Here is a 16,263-nt window from a genome sequence, read left to right on the forward strand (position 1 = left end):
GAGGATTGCTGAGACTTTCAGGCCAGACTGGGCTATACAGTGAGTTCAAGGCCAGCCTGAATTAGAGTGAGACCCCTGTCTCAAAAAAAAAAAAAAAACCCTAGAACAAACCCTAGAGGGTCCTCAGGTTGGGGAACAAAATCATAGAAATCACCATTACCTGTTTAAATTTGGGGAAATCCCTAGATTAGAGAAATTCATAGACTATAAAACAAAAATAAGTAAATTAAAAGAAGTCCACACAGCAAAATTACAATAAACATTTATTAAGCGATAATCTCACAATAGTTTAATTCTGTTCTGAAGTCAATCTACAAACTTCTCTACAGAACACCAAAGCCAGTGATTTAATAAATAGGAGGAATGTATATATCACTTTGCAAAAAAAAATAAGCCCGATACATTTATATCTATGTATTTGTGGGACCAGTTTCCCTAGGCGCTCGGGGCTAAAGTGCACGCACACGCACGCACGCACACACACGCACGCACGCACCCCACTACGCACAATGGCTTTAGATTGTGTCAAATCTACCGCTATATAAAATTTATAACTAGACACAAAATAAGGGCCGAGTCGGGGACACACTGCTGGTATCGGGGACGGACACGCGTAGGGGAGCTTTGCGCATGACTCAGCCCGTGTCGCTCGGGTCCCACCTGGGGCCTGAGTCCTCCCGCTTAGTCCACAGCAGGGCAGCAGGGACACGGGGTGCAGAGCTGGGCTCCGCCTCTGGGCTTCAAACCCCAGCCTTAAAGGGATGGCGGGGCCGGTGCTCACCGGTGATCCCAGCACTTGGGAGGCTGAGGCAGGAGGGTACCAGGCGACGCCTGGGACGGGGACACTCGGCCAGACCCGAGTGTCTCAAAATGAGAAGCTAAAAAGGGCTGGGGGTGGAGCTCAGCGGGGAGACCCTGGCTGCAAGAGAGAGGCTGGGGTGCAGAAGCTGGCTTCCGAGTTGTCAGCAGACTCCAACCCCCCAGAAGTCCCTGTGTGTCACCCGAGGCAGCTGTCACCCATCAGCTGGGGTGGCAGGACTGGGGCAGGGACGCGTACGGTGTCACCTGTGTCCTTAGACCCCCGCTGGCCCTGTGCAAGCTGAACACAAGTCCCGGAGGGGGGCAGGACCCAGTGACCCCCGTCCCATCCCCTCGGCCACCTCCTCTTTCCTCCTGGTCCCCAGCACCCACCCTGCAGCCTGAGCCCCATGCAGACCACAGAGAGGGCCCGGGGGCCTCTGGATGCCAAGGGCACCATGGGCAGCCTGGAAGTGTCTGGCCTATTCGGGCTGTTTCCGGCAGTTGGTGGAAGGAGTGTAGACCCGGAGACAAAAACACTGGACTTTAACACTGAGTAAGAGATGTTAAAAACTGGTCCTTAACTAGTTGCAGGAGCTGGCCCCGAGTGTCACAATGTCACCCTCAGGAGGTAAATAATTTACACTGAAATATTATACAGCCCTGAAGACAGAAAAGGGTGCTCTTCAAGGTGGGCTATGGTACAAAAATACATTTTTCCACGTACAAAATAACAAAGAAAGAGATGGGGTAGGCCAGATACCTACGAGCTTCTGTGGAATGAGAGAAGACAGAATCCTTCACTATTCAGGGTTCAGTGAAACATACACATTAAAAACCATTCAGAAAAACATTTGAACCCAGAATCTGGGATTTCCACCAGAACTTCAAACAGTGTTCCATCCTGAAGTGCTACTTACAATGAAGGCATCTTGCTGGGGCATGGTGTGCCCACCTGCAATCCCAGCACTTGGGAGGCTGAGACAGGAGGATTCCTTCGAGATTGAGGCCAACCTGGGCTACAGAGTGAGTTCTCGGCCAGCCTGAATGGCATAGTGAGACCCTGACTCAAACAAACAAGATTCACCTGTCACACAGAACCCACAGTGGGTCCAATCTGGAAATCTCTTATTAGAGTCCCCCATGGACACCCTAAAAATGGAAGCTCCTGAAGTGAGCAGCCCCCAACCTCCCCCTGCTCCCCACTGCTGCAGCCAAAGACAGCTTCAAACCACACCACTCGGGGGCGCTGGCTACAGAGTCCCCCCAGGCCAGCAGAGGAGGAACCCACGGCTGGTCCTGACAGAGGGACACACAGGGTCCTGACTGGCAGTGGCCTGGGGCCGCACACCGCGGCAGCCCTCAGCACCTGGCCCTGGAGAAGCTGGGCCCCCCAACGGGTCCCTCCCACCCTGACTCGCTATCAGACGACCAGCACCCGCCGGAGCCTCTGTAGAAAGCCCACGACCACGCAGCCTCCTCCTCGGCTTGCTGCCCCCAAGGACAGTTGTGGAAGCAGCACTTCCTGCTTCAGCCTCCTAAAAGCCGGGGTCACGGGCATGGGCCACCACACCCAGCAATGGGTTTGCAGGTGGGACCAGCTGCCTGCTTTGTGGTCCTAGGTCAACTAACAAAATGGAAAAAACAGCCGGGCCTGGTAGCACAGCCCTGTGATCCCAGCCCTCAGGAGGCTGAGGCAGGGGGATTGCTGAGCACTCAAAGCCAGCCTGGGCCACCCAGTGAGACCCTGCCTCAAAACCCCAGCAAACAAGAGGAAACACACACTCAAACCCTCCAGGGTCCGGCTTTCCCACCCTGGCTGGCCTGGCTGGCAATCACTGAAGCTGGACCCCAGCTCAATTCCTCAGTGACCTACCTAAGGCTGACCCTGGCAGCTCTTGGCACCAAACCCCAAGACACAGCTCAGTCCTGCCCCTGCACGTGCCTCCTGGAAATGCCAAGGTTAAAATACGCCAAAGCAAGCCAGGGGCAAGGCAAAGGCCTTAGTCTCAGCACCCTGGGAGGCTGAGGGGGGGGGGTATCTCAAATTCAAGCCCAGTCCTGGGCAACCTAGCAAGACTCTGCCTCAAAATAAAAACCCAAGGGACTGGGGAAGCGGCCCGGTGGGAAGGGCCTGGCTTCAACCCCAGTACGGTAAAATAAAGCAAAGAGAGCCAAAGCCCCAAGCCAGAACAAACCCTACACCAAACCACAGTGGCCAGGGCTCGGAGGACTCTAGGGTCCAAGAGACTGGCTGCGCCTCCCAAGCCCAGCGGTCCACTTTATTTTTTAATTTCCTTTGTTTTTTCAGCCAGGGTCTTGCTGGCATTCGGGCTGACCCTGAACTCAGGTGATCCTCCTGCCTCAGCCTCCCCAGTGCTGGGACCACAGGCCTGCGCCACCACACCCTGCACCAACCGTCCACGCCTAGCGGTGCCAGCATTCACTCACTGAGTCTCCACCGAGCCACAGCCTGGCCACGCGGGCCCAACCCCGCCACCTGGCTTTCCTCAGTGCGCCCACCAGTGTGCTCGTCCCCGACGGAAAACTCTAATCAACCCGACCCCATCTGCCTTTATTTAAAAACCTTACAAAAGGTGTACTTAAATGTTTGAAAAATTAACTTTTTATGTTCTATGCACAGATAAACTCTGACTGTACAGCCCATAAACAGTTGTAGTCTTTAAAAAATATTCCGCCCAGGGCCGCCCCCTGGTGGCGTGGCGCGGTACTGCGCCGCCAGCGCGGAGTCCCGAGGGAGGGTGGGTGGGTGCTGCGGGTCCCGCGCGGCTGGAAACACCCTCACCAGGCGCCCGGCTCACTGGCTGCTGTTTATTAAGATCGCTTGGGGTTTGGCGTTGGCGGCTTCTTCTTTTTCTTCTGCTTTCTGGGCGCGCGTGTGGGTGCGGGTGGCTCCAGCCGGCTGGCTGACCTTCATTTGTCCTTGGGGCGGTCCAAGGTCTCCAGCACCCTGTTGAGGCGGATGTTGAGCAGCCGGACCTGGGTCTCCAGGTGCTCGAGCTTCTCCTCCACGTTAGGGTTGCTGGGTGCACCGGGGCTGCTGCTGCGCCAGTAGAAGCCCATGGGTCCCGTCATGAAGTAGATGGCGACCACCAGGCACAGGGGCACCACGGCGCTCTCCGGCTCGCCCTCGTATTTGTGCAGAATGTACATGCAGGACATGGAGAAGAGCACCACGCGCACCACCCAGAAGAAGCGGCCGAACACCAGGTGCAGGAAACTGAAGGTGAAGCCCAGGGTCAGGGACAGGAACCAGTAGGCCAGGAGGACGACGCCGACCAGCAGCAGCGCCCGTGCCGGGCTGCTGGACACCGCGGCGGGGCTCAGATACTGCAGCAGGTTGGACACTGTGGGGCAGAGCAGAGGACGGTGGTCAGCTCCCTGCATGCAAGGTCCCCGGCGAGACCAGCTGCCGGTCACCAGGGTCAAACGCCCTCCCCGGAGCCACCTGCCCTCCATTTCCACCATCGGAATACTCCAGGTGGGCCTCTGCACAGCCCTGTAGGTGAAAAAAATTTCCCAGACTCCCTTGCAGCTGTATATCTAACTTTAAGCCCAAGTAGAGGTGACCAAAGTGTTCTGCAGTAGTTTTGAGGTGTTTTCTGTAAAAATAGTGGGGGGAAAAATAAATTAAAAGCAGTGGCAATGGCCTTTTCCCTCCTTCTGTTTACCCCCTGGACTGTGGATGCAATGGCTACAGCTGCAGCAGCCGCCTTGGGCCGTGAAGGAAGGGATGTCACCTACGTGTGTGTGTGTGTGGGGGGGGGCGTTCTCTGTGCTCAGGCCAGTGAGCAGCAGAGCCGTTACCGGGTCCCCCAGCGCTGTGTGAACTGTCACTGCTAGCGGCCCTCTTGGCTCAGCCTCAGGTCTCAGCCACAGCTGGATCCCATACTGAAAATGGAGGGAAGGGGAAGGGGTGTCCACCCACAAAGCTAAGGACGTTGCAGAGAGCGAAGGAGGGTAGGGGAAGCTCCTTGGAGCCATCGCTGCCAAACCGTGATTAAAACCCGCCACACTGGCCCGTACTGCTCTACCTGCTTTTCTGGGCCGAGTTATGTCACAAATGCTTAGATCTTTATTTTATCTCGGGGCTGTGCAGAGCAGAGGCTGTGGGGAGCCGTGCAGCCGCCCCAGGTCCAGGACATCGCCCGCATTCCCAGGTGTCCAGGAACACGCTCAGAGGTGTCCGTGTGCCCAGCACCCAGGGGCAGCTCTGAGCTGTCTTTGGATGGCTTCTGTCTCTGTTCAGGAAACGCCCGGGCTCCAGCACCCCGGAGTCCAGGTCCTGCACGGTGACCTGGGTCCTGGCCTTTTTTCTTACTTTTGACCCTCCGGCCTCAGCCTCCCAGGGCCAGCTCTGCCCGGCTGTCCCCAGGGAGTCACTGCCTCGTGTGCCCTGCTGAGGCCAGCAGCTCTCAGCATCCGGCGCAGGTGGCCAAAGTGCCCCAGGTCACCGCAGGTCACGCCGGGACACCCTGGAGCTTCAGGAATGGCTGCCACCACAGCCCCAAGGCCCTGCCCTGCGGTGAGCCCAACCTCAACCCCTTGGGGACAGACGGGACCAGCCCAGAGCCATCAATGGATCAGATCATCGCCTCATTCGGGGGACCAACTCAGCTCCGTGTAGAGCGCTGAGCAGAAACGTGGGGCCCTTAGTGCTCTTCGAAAGCCGGGGTGAGTCCAGCACCCGGGAGGCTGAGGCAAGAGGATGGCTGTGAGTTCGAGACCAGCCTGGGCTACAAAGGAGGTTAAGGCCGCCTCGTCTGCATAGAGACCCTGCCTTAGGAAGACCAAAACTGAAAGGATAAACGTTTGCTGCAGGCTCGTCACAATCCGCAGCCCCACTCTGTCCGGGATGTGACTGCTGGGACCTGGGGAGCCCACGGGGCCGCTCTGTTCTCCCAGGCACTGGCGGTGCCTCGGGCTCGTGGGTCAGGAGGGCCTGCCGGGCTCAGCTGCACACAGTTGGCAAATCCGGGCGGCGTGTTGACTCAGCCTCGTCCCTGAGGGCTGGTGTTCCTGGGGCTGAGCCTCAGGCCGCGGCTCCCGGGTGACAGTGATGCCATCAGCAGGCAAGTGCACCCGTGCCCGGCCTCTGCTCCGCAGGGGACCCGAGACCAGGGCTCTGCTAATTCCCGTCTGCTTTACCCACCCCACCTGCCGGTGTGGTGGTGAGTGCCAGGCCAGCCCGGGCTACAAACCTACACACCGGGACCCTGCCTCAAAACAAAGAAACAAATAAATAAACCAGCCCCCCGGCTAGCCTCTGACAGGCACGCGGCCCAAGTCTTGGAGGCCCAGGTATAAATCGGGGCTGTTTATAACTGTAGGAGGGACCTTCAGCCATCCTACTTCGGTGGCCCCAGGGTCCAACTCTGTCCCTGACAGTGCGTCTCCATCCCTGTGCCCCAACCTCCCACTTTTCCTGTTTTCGTTTTGCTGTGTGGCCCAGGCTGGCCTCAAACGCACATAGATCCTCCTGCTTCAGCCTCCCGAGTGCTGGGATCACAGAGTGCACCACCACACCCGGCTCAGTTTTTTTCTGGGTTTGGGGACGGGTGGGGTGGTTACTTTTTTAACATTTTTTATTTTAATGTCATATGAGTTATTAACACAGAAAATGCAAGTAATACTCTTCCTCTTTGAACTGAAACACAAACAAAATTTCATCCCAGGATAATTAGGGTGTAACAGAACCAACTCCCTGTGCGCCACAGTCCTAAAAGGGCCAAAATCACGGACAAAAGAGCCGCTCTCTCACCAAGAAGAAACAAGCCAGTGAAAGGATCGGTTTCTTTTTAGTGGCAAAGGGAAGCTGGGTAGTATAAGCAAAACAAATTCACATCTTTTGTTTTTTTGAGACAGGGCCTCACTCACTACATGGTCCACAGGGCCCAGCTCCGTGATCCTCCTGCTTCAGCCTCCCAGGCAGGGACTGTGGGCACACACGCCATGCCCGGTCTGAAATAGCAGCTTCCGCAGCCACTCACTAGAATAAAAGAGCTGGGCACAGGCGCCGCACACCTGCCACACCAGCACTCCGGGAGGCCGAGGCAGGAGACTCAGGAGTGTGAGCCCGGCCTGGGGAACCGAGCGTCTTGCTAAGAGTCTGCAGCAAAGATTTTAAAGTGTTTAAAGCGGGCTGGGGAAGTAGGTCCATATAGTGGCCCTGGGTTCGATGCCCAGCACCAAACTAACAGACAAGCTCATGGGTCCCCAGGCCCGACCCCGAGCCCTCCCATATCCCGAGTGGCCTAGGAGAGGCGCCTCCTCGCGCCAGTGTCTGGCACCTACCGTCAAGGCCAAGGACGTCCAAGAGCTCTGTCCACACCTTCCACACAGCCTCCAAGAACAGATCCACACCCAGCACGAACCGCTCGGTCAGCCTGCCCAGGAACTGCAGGGGTGAGGAGATGGTCACTCCAGAGCCACCAGCCACCTGCCCGTCCCGGTCCCCGAACTTCTCCAGGGGGAGGAAGGGCAGTGTGTGTCTGGGGGCCACAGGAGGGGTCCAGCAGGCCAGGGGAGGAAGGTGAGCTTGGCTAAGGATGCCACAGACCAGGCAGCATCTCCAAGCAGGTACAACCTGCAAAGTGGCTGCATGACGCTTGCCATCTCCCAAACCGTCCCATGTGCTGCTCTTGCTCAGGGTCTCTGCTTTCCTCTACCCAGCTTCACATTTTTAAACAAGTTTCTGCCCCCAACCAGTTGCCCCTGGAGGTGGCTCTCTTTCCTTTAAGGGAAAGGGCTGAGGTCTAAAACCAGGGTTCTCCCAGCTCCATGGAGACTGACCTCTAGGGGACAAGTGCCCTATTCCGGGCCTCTGCGGGTTCCCCTAGCCTTCCCAGTGTTCAGGCTGGCCTTGAACTCATGGTGATCCTCCTGCCTCAGCCTCCTGAGTGCTGGGATACAGGCGTGCACCACCATGCCCGGCTGGAACCAATGTTCTGATTCTGCTTTTTTCCTCCCTAGTGTTGGAGATTGGACACAGGGTTTTGCAGTGAGGCAAGAGTACTGCTTCTGAGCTGCACCCCCTGCGCCTTCTATTTTGTTTGTTGGAAGACAGGATCTTGCTTAAGTTGCCCAGGATGGACTTGAATTTGGGACCCTCCCGCCTCAGCCTCCCAGGGTTCGAGGATTACAAGTGTGCATCACACTGTCAGGTCCAGCGCATCCTGGATGTCTGTGTACCTTGCACACACTTGCACTGTGAGTGTGACACTTCGTGCCAGCGAAGGAGAGCCAGAGGCCCCAAAGAGGGAAGGGCAGCGAGGTCACCGCCCAGGGGACACAGGCGGCCACTGCAGGGCTGCGTCCACACAGCTGCTCCAGCAGCTCAGCCTCCGTCTTCCTGGCAGGAAGACAGGGCCCAGAGTGAACCCAGCCCAGGACCAGAAAACGGCAGGGAGCGCCCGACGCCCTGCTGGGGTTTCTGTTTCTGATTCTAGCGCTGGGGCCTGAACCCTGAACCCGGGGCCTTCCCACCAGGCCGTGTCTTTTGAGCCAAGGTCTCACTAGTCACTAAGCTGCCCCGTGGGCTCCAACACTGGTGCAAGCTGGCGGCCTCTGCCCTGCTAGCTGCTCACTGGGAAATCTGCTGTCCCCTTGGACACAGCAGCAGGCACCTGGCCTCATGCAGTCAGTCACTCCAGGGAGTGACATGGGCTGGGTGCGTCCCCAGAGTGCAGAGTGGACCCTGCACCCCAGAACTGACAGGTCTCACAGGGGTGACTGTGTCAACTGTAGGCCAGTGAGGTAGGCCGCGCCCACAGGCCCACTGGTGGTGCACTCCTGTAATCCCAGTCTTGGGAGGCTGAGGCGGAGGGTGGCTGTGAGCTTGAGGCCAGCCTGGGCTGCATAGAGAGACCCTGTCTCAAAAAGAAAACTCTCCATGCACAACACGGATGAGCCTCAAACTCCACACCAGGTGACAGGGCAGCCACGGAGAAGCACGTTACACAATCCTATGCACACACGCGGTGATGCCAACCGGGGCTCGCCTGAGGCTGGGATGCGGGTGAAAGGGGAGAGGGTTCCCCATGGGGTGAGGAAAATGTTCTAAAGTTCACAGGGACTGGCTGGATCCGGGCAGGACTATAGGAAAAGCCACCACGAGCTGCGTGGCCCCTGAGCCATCACCGTTCAATAAAGCGGCCACCCCAACCTCAGGACAAACACCTGGGGTGGCCCCACAAAATGCCCACGTCCCAAAGCAGGGTTCTGTCACACCAAAGAGATAATAAAAATCAAATGTGACCTCAGGTCCTTGGGAGGCTGAGGCAGGAGGACTGCAGGTTCCAGGCCAACCTAGGCAACTTGGTGACACCCTATCTCCAATACAACACAGGAAAGGCTGGCATGCAGCCAGGCATGTAGTGCAGGCTTGTAACCCCAGCAGTCTGGAGGCTGAGGCAGGAGGACTGCCAAGTTCAAGTCCAGTGTGGGCAATCACCGAGACCCTGTCTCAAAACTAAAAAGCAGAAAGGGCGGGGAGGTAGCCGAGCGTGAAAACAGAAAAACTGAAAGCCAAAAGCAACCTGCACTCTTCTCTTCGGTCAGGTGTTAGATTTTGAAATTCGAACACGGAACACATATTAGAAATGATCATTGTTAGAAGAGGTGGCGCACGCCTGTGATCACAGCAGGAGGCTGAGGCAGGAGGATCACCGTGAGTTTGAGCCCAGCAAAGGGCCTCGAGGGATGTGGTTCAGGCTGGCCTTGAACTCCCAGCAATCCTCCTGCCTCAGTCTCCAGAGTGCTGGGCTCGAAGGAATGCACACACACCCTTTGCGCTGACTTTCCAGGAGCTCAGGGAAGTTTTTTTAAGAGCGTTGGTGGCCTGCTGAGAACACTTCTGAGTACGGAGGACAGGTCTGCAGCTGCTCTTGTTCTAAGCTTTCAACTTGCAGGTGTTTCAAAACTTTGCAAAAAAAAAAAAAAAAAGGAAGCAGCCTGGTTCCTCCTGCCGCAGCAACGTCGGCCCTGGATGAACTTGGGGTGCCCGGGAGACCTGGGGAGCCTGGGGAACAGGTTGCGGCCAGAGGTCCGGCTGAGCCATTTTGCACAAAGCATTTTCTGGCGAGGGGCACGAAAGGCAAGCTTTTTGAAAAACAAATGACCAAGGACACAAAAGGGGGGCAGCCAGAGAAGATCCCCACCCGAGTCTGCGTGGGTGGGTCCCAGGGCAGCCCCAGGGGGCGGGGACGCTGGAGTAGCTGCGGGCACTGCCATGGGTGGAGCCGGGCTGGGTTTCAAGTCCAGGGAGCCGGCAATGTCCTGTGCCCAGCAGTCAGCAGAGGGTGACCTTGAGGTGCCAGCGACCTTGGGGAGCCCTGAGGGACTTCTGGGGCACAGACCCGCCCGGCTCCAGATCTCTCCCAGGTGCGCGTCCGTCCGCTGTGACAGTTCCTACACCAGGGCAGTGGGTGGGAGACGGGGCGGGGTGGGAAGATTTTTTTGCTTTTTTTTTTAGCTATTTTGAGATAGGATCTCCATATGTAGCCCAGGCTGGCCTCAAACTCAAAAGGATCCTCCTGCCTCAGCCTCCCAAGTGCAGGGGTTACAGGCGTGCACCACAGCACCGGGCCAGATCTGTAAACAGCCGAATTATGGAATCGGATTCCACACAAGTGTGGCCAAAGAAACAGGCAGAGCGTGGCTGTGCTTCAGCCTGGTGGTCTGGATGGGGTCCGCCAAGCCCCGGGGAGAGAGGCAACTTTCCTGCCCCTCAACTTCCTCATCTGCAATGGAAACCATAACACTAGAGCCTCTCACCACAGCATTCAGTATGCTAAGCTGAAGCAAGGCCCATCCCACCTTCAGGAGGCTGAGGCAGGAGGATCGCCGCGAGTTCGAGGTCAGCCTGGGTTATGTAGAATTCAAAGCCAGCCTGAAATGCATGGCAGAAGACACTGCCTCAGAACAGAGCAAACTGCCCACGTCACCAACCGTCACTCCCTCAGGGGGCCGGGACATGAGCTCGTCTTTGATTTCCAATTGATTTCCCACTCCAGAGCCTGAGCCCCAGTCTGGCTTGTGTTTAATTATTGCTGGGTGTGTTCAGTTGTTTTTAACTGTGAAATACACCCCAATGTTTATGAATTCACCGTTTTAAGGCGCGCACAGTTCAGCCGGCTATGGTGCTACCTGCCTGGAATCCTAGCACTGCGGGAGGCTGAGGCAGGAGAGTCAAGTTCAAGTCCTGCTCTGGCCAGGGAGGGAGATGGGCAAGGGATGCAGCCAAGTATTACAGCACTGGGCTGACCCCGGGAACAGTTTCCCGGCCTCACCAGCCAAGGCCAGCCCCTCGAGGCACCCCTGAGCCTGCCCTGAGCCAGGGGGACCAGAAGTCTGGGTTCAAGGCTCCAATGGCGTCCCATTACTCAGGCGATCACATTCCGCCCTTCCCTCCTCCATCTGTTTTCTGGTGCTGCTGTGGACAGTCCTCTACCAACTACTTGTTTATTTTATTTTACTTTTTTGACTTCTGAGACAGTCTAGCTAGGTAGTCCAGGTTGGCCTTGAACTCTCTGTGGAGAGATACTCCTGCCTCAGCCTCCCAAGTGCTCGGATCACAAGTGTGCACTACCATGCTGGGGTAAGAATTTTTACTTTATTTTTTGGGTGCGAGGGATTGAATGCAGAGACTCCTACAGTAAGCTGGGTGTTTGCTCTCACAAAGCCACACACAACCCAGCCCATAATAATTTTCCAACGATTGAACAAAACACTCTCCACGAAAAAATGCCTTCCAGGTACAAGCATTTCCTGCCCTCCTCTGCACAAACTCTGGGCGCCTAGCACCACACACCCACTAATCCCACTGAAGTCTCCAAGGTCACAGCGCTCAGGAGAGGCAGACCCCAGTCCTCAGCCTGCAAGGCCCGAGCTGCATACAGACACAGGCAGGCGCTGGACAAGCCCTGGGTCACACTGGGGGTTTCTCCAAACACACTCAAAGGTCACGATCCACAGGTTTGTCAAGCTCCACTCAGTGAAACCAGACCCACACAAACCACAGCTGCTGGGCCTCATGTCCCCTTTCATTACATTACTAAAAAACTATCCAGGCCTCTTGGCACACATCTATGATACCAGCACTCTGGAGGCCGAGGCAGGAGGACTGCCAAGAGTACAGCCAGGATGGGCAACACAACGATCCTGTCTCAGAAAAACAAAAAACAAAAAACCCCAAAACACTTGGCAGCTTTTCAGCCAATGTACCATGATCTCCGCTGAAGACATAAACCCTGGAATACAGCAGCTGCACTGACACCGCCAGAGGTCAAAGCCTGGACTGACCCTTTTGTCCTCAGGCCCTAGACCTGGGTCTCAGCTGGAGCCCACAGTGGGGAGCTGGGCCCCTCAAGGGCACCCGGTGCAAAGGGCAGACTTCACTTCCTTCCTTCCTAGGGCTGGGACAGGGGACACTGAGGTCGGGGCACACAGGGCCCTCAAGCCACACTGCGTCCTGGCCCCTTGGTCACCTACAAAGACCTCCCCTGACATTTCCTAATGTCAGAAGGACATCTCAGGCCCAGTCCGCACTCCCAGGAGATGGTGGGCAGAAGCTGGTTTTCCTGACAACTTTACTGTCTTTATTTATCCCAATAAAACTATTGAGCCAATCTGATTGGTTCTGGGTTTTTTCAGGTTGGTTTGGTTTGTCTTTCTGCAGTGCTGGGGACTGAATCCCAGGCCCCGGGTACACTGCTCTAAGACCCAGCTACATCCCCAGTCCGATTTTTTTCTACTTCTTAATTTTGAGACAGGACCTTTCTAAGTGGCCAGGCTGGACTCCAACTTTTGATCCTCTTGCCTCAGCCTCCCAAGTGGCTGAGATTACAGGTGTGCACCACCAAGCCTGGCCTGATTTAGGATTTTAACATTCTCTCCCCTCTCCATCCCAAGGGCCAAAAAACTTTTTTCTTCTTAACCCCTGGAGTCCTCCCTCAGGGCCTAAGCCATATGAATTTGCACCCTGGCTAGGAAATTCCAAGAGCAGACACCAATCTAGACATAATTGTAGACAGGAAGGACCAATTAGTCATAATCACAACGCAGCATGAATGAGGCATTACTACCATGCCCATTTAACAGGTAAACAAACTGAGGCTTTAAAAAAATGAAACCACGTGCCACCCTGCTTCAACGGGAGAACCCCGACCTGACCCCCAACTTCTCCACTCCAGAACCCCAAGGCGAGCAGAGCAAAGGAATCAACAGGGGCTGGAACGGCGTGGGCATGAATTACCGCTGGCAACCTGCCTGTGCCCATCTACTTCCCCTTTATCGGGACCTGGACGTGAGCTTTGGCCCGGAGTGGCGCACCTACCCGTTTCGCTCCAGGGTGGGGGTGGGGGTGGCAGGGGCTTCCGCGCTCCACCGGCAGTTCCACGCCGAGTACACCGCTGGCTGCGGCTTCGAGGACACGCACACAGCAAGCGCCGGGGTCCATGGCCACCGCGCAGGAGGAGAGGCCCTCCTTTCCTCCCCTGAGCCCAGCCGGAGCAGCCCGCGTCCCCGGCAGGCGCTGCGGCCTAGGGCGCCTGGCGCACAGTGGGCCATTCAGGCGCGAGAATGAATGAGCGCGCGCGCGCGCGCGGGTACCCGGCCCTGTACCCCAGTCCCCGCGGACCCCGGACTCCCCCACCGCGGCCCCCCGCCGTCCCCCAGCCCGGACCCGTCCCCGATCGGCCCCGCTCGTCCCCGCCGCCCCGAGGCCGCGCACGGCCCAGCCGGCCCAGGCGCAGGTGCGGGCGGCCGGGCAAGGTGACCGCAGGAGGGCCAGCGGGCGAGCGCGGCCCGGCGCCCACCTTCTGGGCGGCGCGCACGTTGTCCTCGCCGAAGAGGCTGCTGACGCTCTGCGAGAAGGTGTTGGCCGCGCGGCGGTAGCTGTTCTTCTCCGTGCCGCCGCGGCCCCGCGCGCTCCGCGCGCCCGGAGCCAGCAGCCCCAGCAGCAGGAGCAGCAGCAGGAGCCTGGCCCGGGTCTCCGGCCCGCCCGAGGTGCACGCGCCCATGCTCGCCAGAGGTGCGATCGCCGCGCGGGGTGAGGACGCCGAGGGCTCGGGCCGGGACCAGGTTGGCGCGTTGCAACCGCTCGCGGAGATGTGCCCGCCTCTGTCCTCGCCGCCGCCGCCGCCGCCGCGCCCGGCCCCGCCCCGCGCAGCCCTGTCCCCGCCCCCGGACCGCCCCGCAGGGACGAGCTCCACCCCGTACCTCGGGTAGTCCCCGCCCCTTCCCCGCCCCCTCGCGGCGCGCACCGCCCACTCCCGCCCCACGCCTGGCGCGTCTATGCCCCGCCCACGGCACGCCCCTTGCGTTCCGCCCCCCGGAAGCTGTCCCCGGCTCGCAGGAGCTTTCTCCCCTCGTTTTTCGCAAAATAGGTTTATTTTTAACCTTACCGCAAAAAACAACCCTTGCCTGTAAAACTTGCAACAGCCTTGGCAAGGTCAATAACCGCAATTTATGGGGCGACGTGAAACACAGGGGGCCTACTCTGCCGGGTTCTTAGTAGGATACCCGAAACTTAGTAGGGTACCCCGAGCTCGGCCATCCCATCCTCCTGCCCCCCTTCAAGCTCACGGCACCTCGGAGCCACGGAATGGACAGAACTTCAGCTAATACTCGGCAGGGGCTGAGAGAGTTGGAAAGTCATTCCCTGTGGGGGATCCGGGGAGTCCGAAGAGCAGGCGGGAGCCGGGTCGGGAAGGACCAGCGTCACCTGGTGCCGCGCGGGCCCCAAGTTTGCACTCCGTGTGGGGGTGGAGGGAAAACGCGAACCCAGGAAGCTTGCACCCTGCCGGCGGTGCACAGGCGGAGCAAGAGGAGGCGATCGGCTTTGGGGACCTCAGATCCCCGTGGCCGCAGCCCATGCGAGTTCCTTGTTTGCATCAGAGAAACTCCCAGAAATAGCGCCCCAAAATTTGCTACTTTGGTTGGCTGATTACCGCTACGGGGGCGGGGGACAGGGAAGGGCTTTGGGCAAGCTCCTTATCTGGGGGGCCTCTGCAGTCCTGCTGGGCCTGGCCACGGGCTTCCCTTCCTCCTGGACAGCTAAGGCGACCTTTCACTCTGCGATCCCGCCCTCGCTGTGGGACGCCTTTGCTCAGGCAGGAATTACACACCTTTCTGTCCACGGTCAGTTTATGCCACAGACCGGATGACAGAAACTTCGGATGGGAACCAGAAATGTTTGTCTCCCCTACACACCGGGAAGCAAACCAAGTAAGGCAGACAAACAAAACAAAGCCTAGATTTTGCTACTCCAAACAATGGAAAAGATTATCTGGGGACAGGGACCCGGCTAGATAGGCCTTCCTGTGTAGTCCAAGCTGGCCTGCAATCCCAGCCATCGACAGGCTGAAGCAGGAGGATTGCATCAGGTTGAGGCCGCCTGGACTACACATCGAGGTCCTGTCTCAAATAAATAATTTCCTAAAAACATTACAATTCTCTAAAAAAAAAAAAAGTGTATGCAGAACCTAGAATAATGAATGGATGAACCAAGGGAGACTGAGAATGAATTCAGATCAGCTCCTTTCTCCTCTGCAGAAAAACCCAAGGAGCAAACACAAAACACAGACTTGCACATGGTACAGGTCAGGATGCAAGCAGGAGACATATGAAGGTTTTAAAAACTTACACATTAATTTCAATGAGTGTGTGCGCGCACACGCACGTGTGTGTGTGTGTGTGTGTGGTCGTGGGGAGGGAACCCAGGGAACACTCAGCCACATACCCAGCTTTATATTTTTTATTCTGAGAGAAAGTCTCAATAAGTGGTGTAGGTGGGACTTGAATTTGCAATCTTCCTGCCTCAGCCTCCAGGAGTGTTGGAATTACAGCCACATGCCATCATGCCTGTCCTCTAAAACAAGGTTTTCATTTTTAAAATATTAGGATCAAGCCAGGTGTGGTGGCACAGGCCTGGAAACCCAGCACTTAGGAGGCTGAGCCAGAAGATCGCTGAAATTAGAGCCCAGCCCGGGATACAGAGTGAGTTTAAACCAGCCTGCACTGCACAGCAAGGCCCTGTCTCAAAAAAAGTTAAGTTCAGACGTGTCCGTGGTGGCATGCACCATAACATGGACACACTGGGAAGCTGAGGCAAGAGGATTCCAAGTTCAAGCCCAACCCAGATAACTTAGTGACTTAGCCAGACACAGTCTCAAAAAACTAAATAAACTAAAAAGGGCTGGAGATGAGGCTCAGTGTGAAGGTCCTGGGACCAATCCCTGCTACTGAAAAACAGTTAAATTAGGACCAAGGTGTGCTCGGCCTTGACGTGGATCATGGGATTGGCGACAGGGTCCTAGATTCTCGTGCACAATCAACGGAGAGCGGCAGCGCACACGAAGGTCGGTAAAACCAGCAAAGGTTACCAAGGCGATAGACAGCCAGCCGGAGAGAGCCAGCTCGCAGCTGCAAAAGCTACGTGGCTTA

The 16,263-nt window shown here is 57.1% G+C and overlaps 1 protein-coding gene across 1 annotated transcript; it reads right to left on the reverse strand.

The window, feature by feature from the left end:
* Nucleotides 1-250: 250 nt before the first annotated feature.
* Bri3bp (BRI3 binding protein) lies at nt 251-13,969 on the reverse strand. Its single transcript, XM_003461623.5, has 3 exons — nt 13,635-13,969; nt 7,114-7,216; nt 251-4,166 (listed from the first exon to the last, which is right to left on the reverse strand). The coding sequence occupies exons 1-3, from the start codon at nt 13,836-13,838 to the stop codon at nt 3,733-3,735; spliced, it is 741 nt and encodes a 246-aa protein (XP_003461671.2). The 5' UTR covers nt 13,839-13,969; the 3' UTR covers nt 251-3,732.
* Nucleotides 13,970-16,263: the final 2,294 nt, after the last annotated feature.

The sequence above is a fragment of the Cavia porcellus genome, unplaced genomic scaffold (genome assembly GCF_034190915.1).
Source record: "Cavia porcellus strain 051 isolate PalLab524CR breed Dunkin Hartley unplaced genomic scaffold, mCavPor4.1 scaffold_16, whole genome shotgun sequence".
In the NCBI taxonomy this organism is placed as follows: Eukaryota; Metazoa; Chordata; class Mammalia; order Rodentia; family Caviidae; genus Cavia; species Cavia porcellus.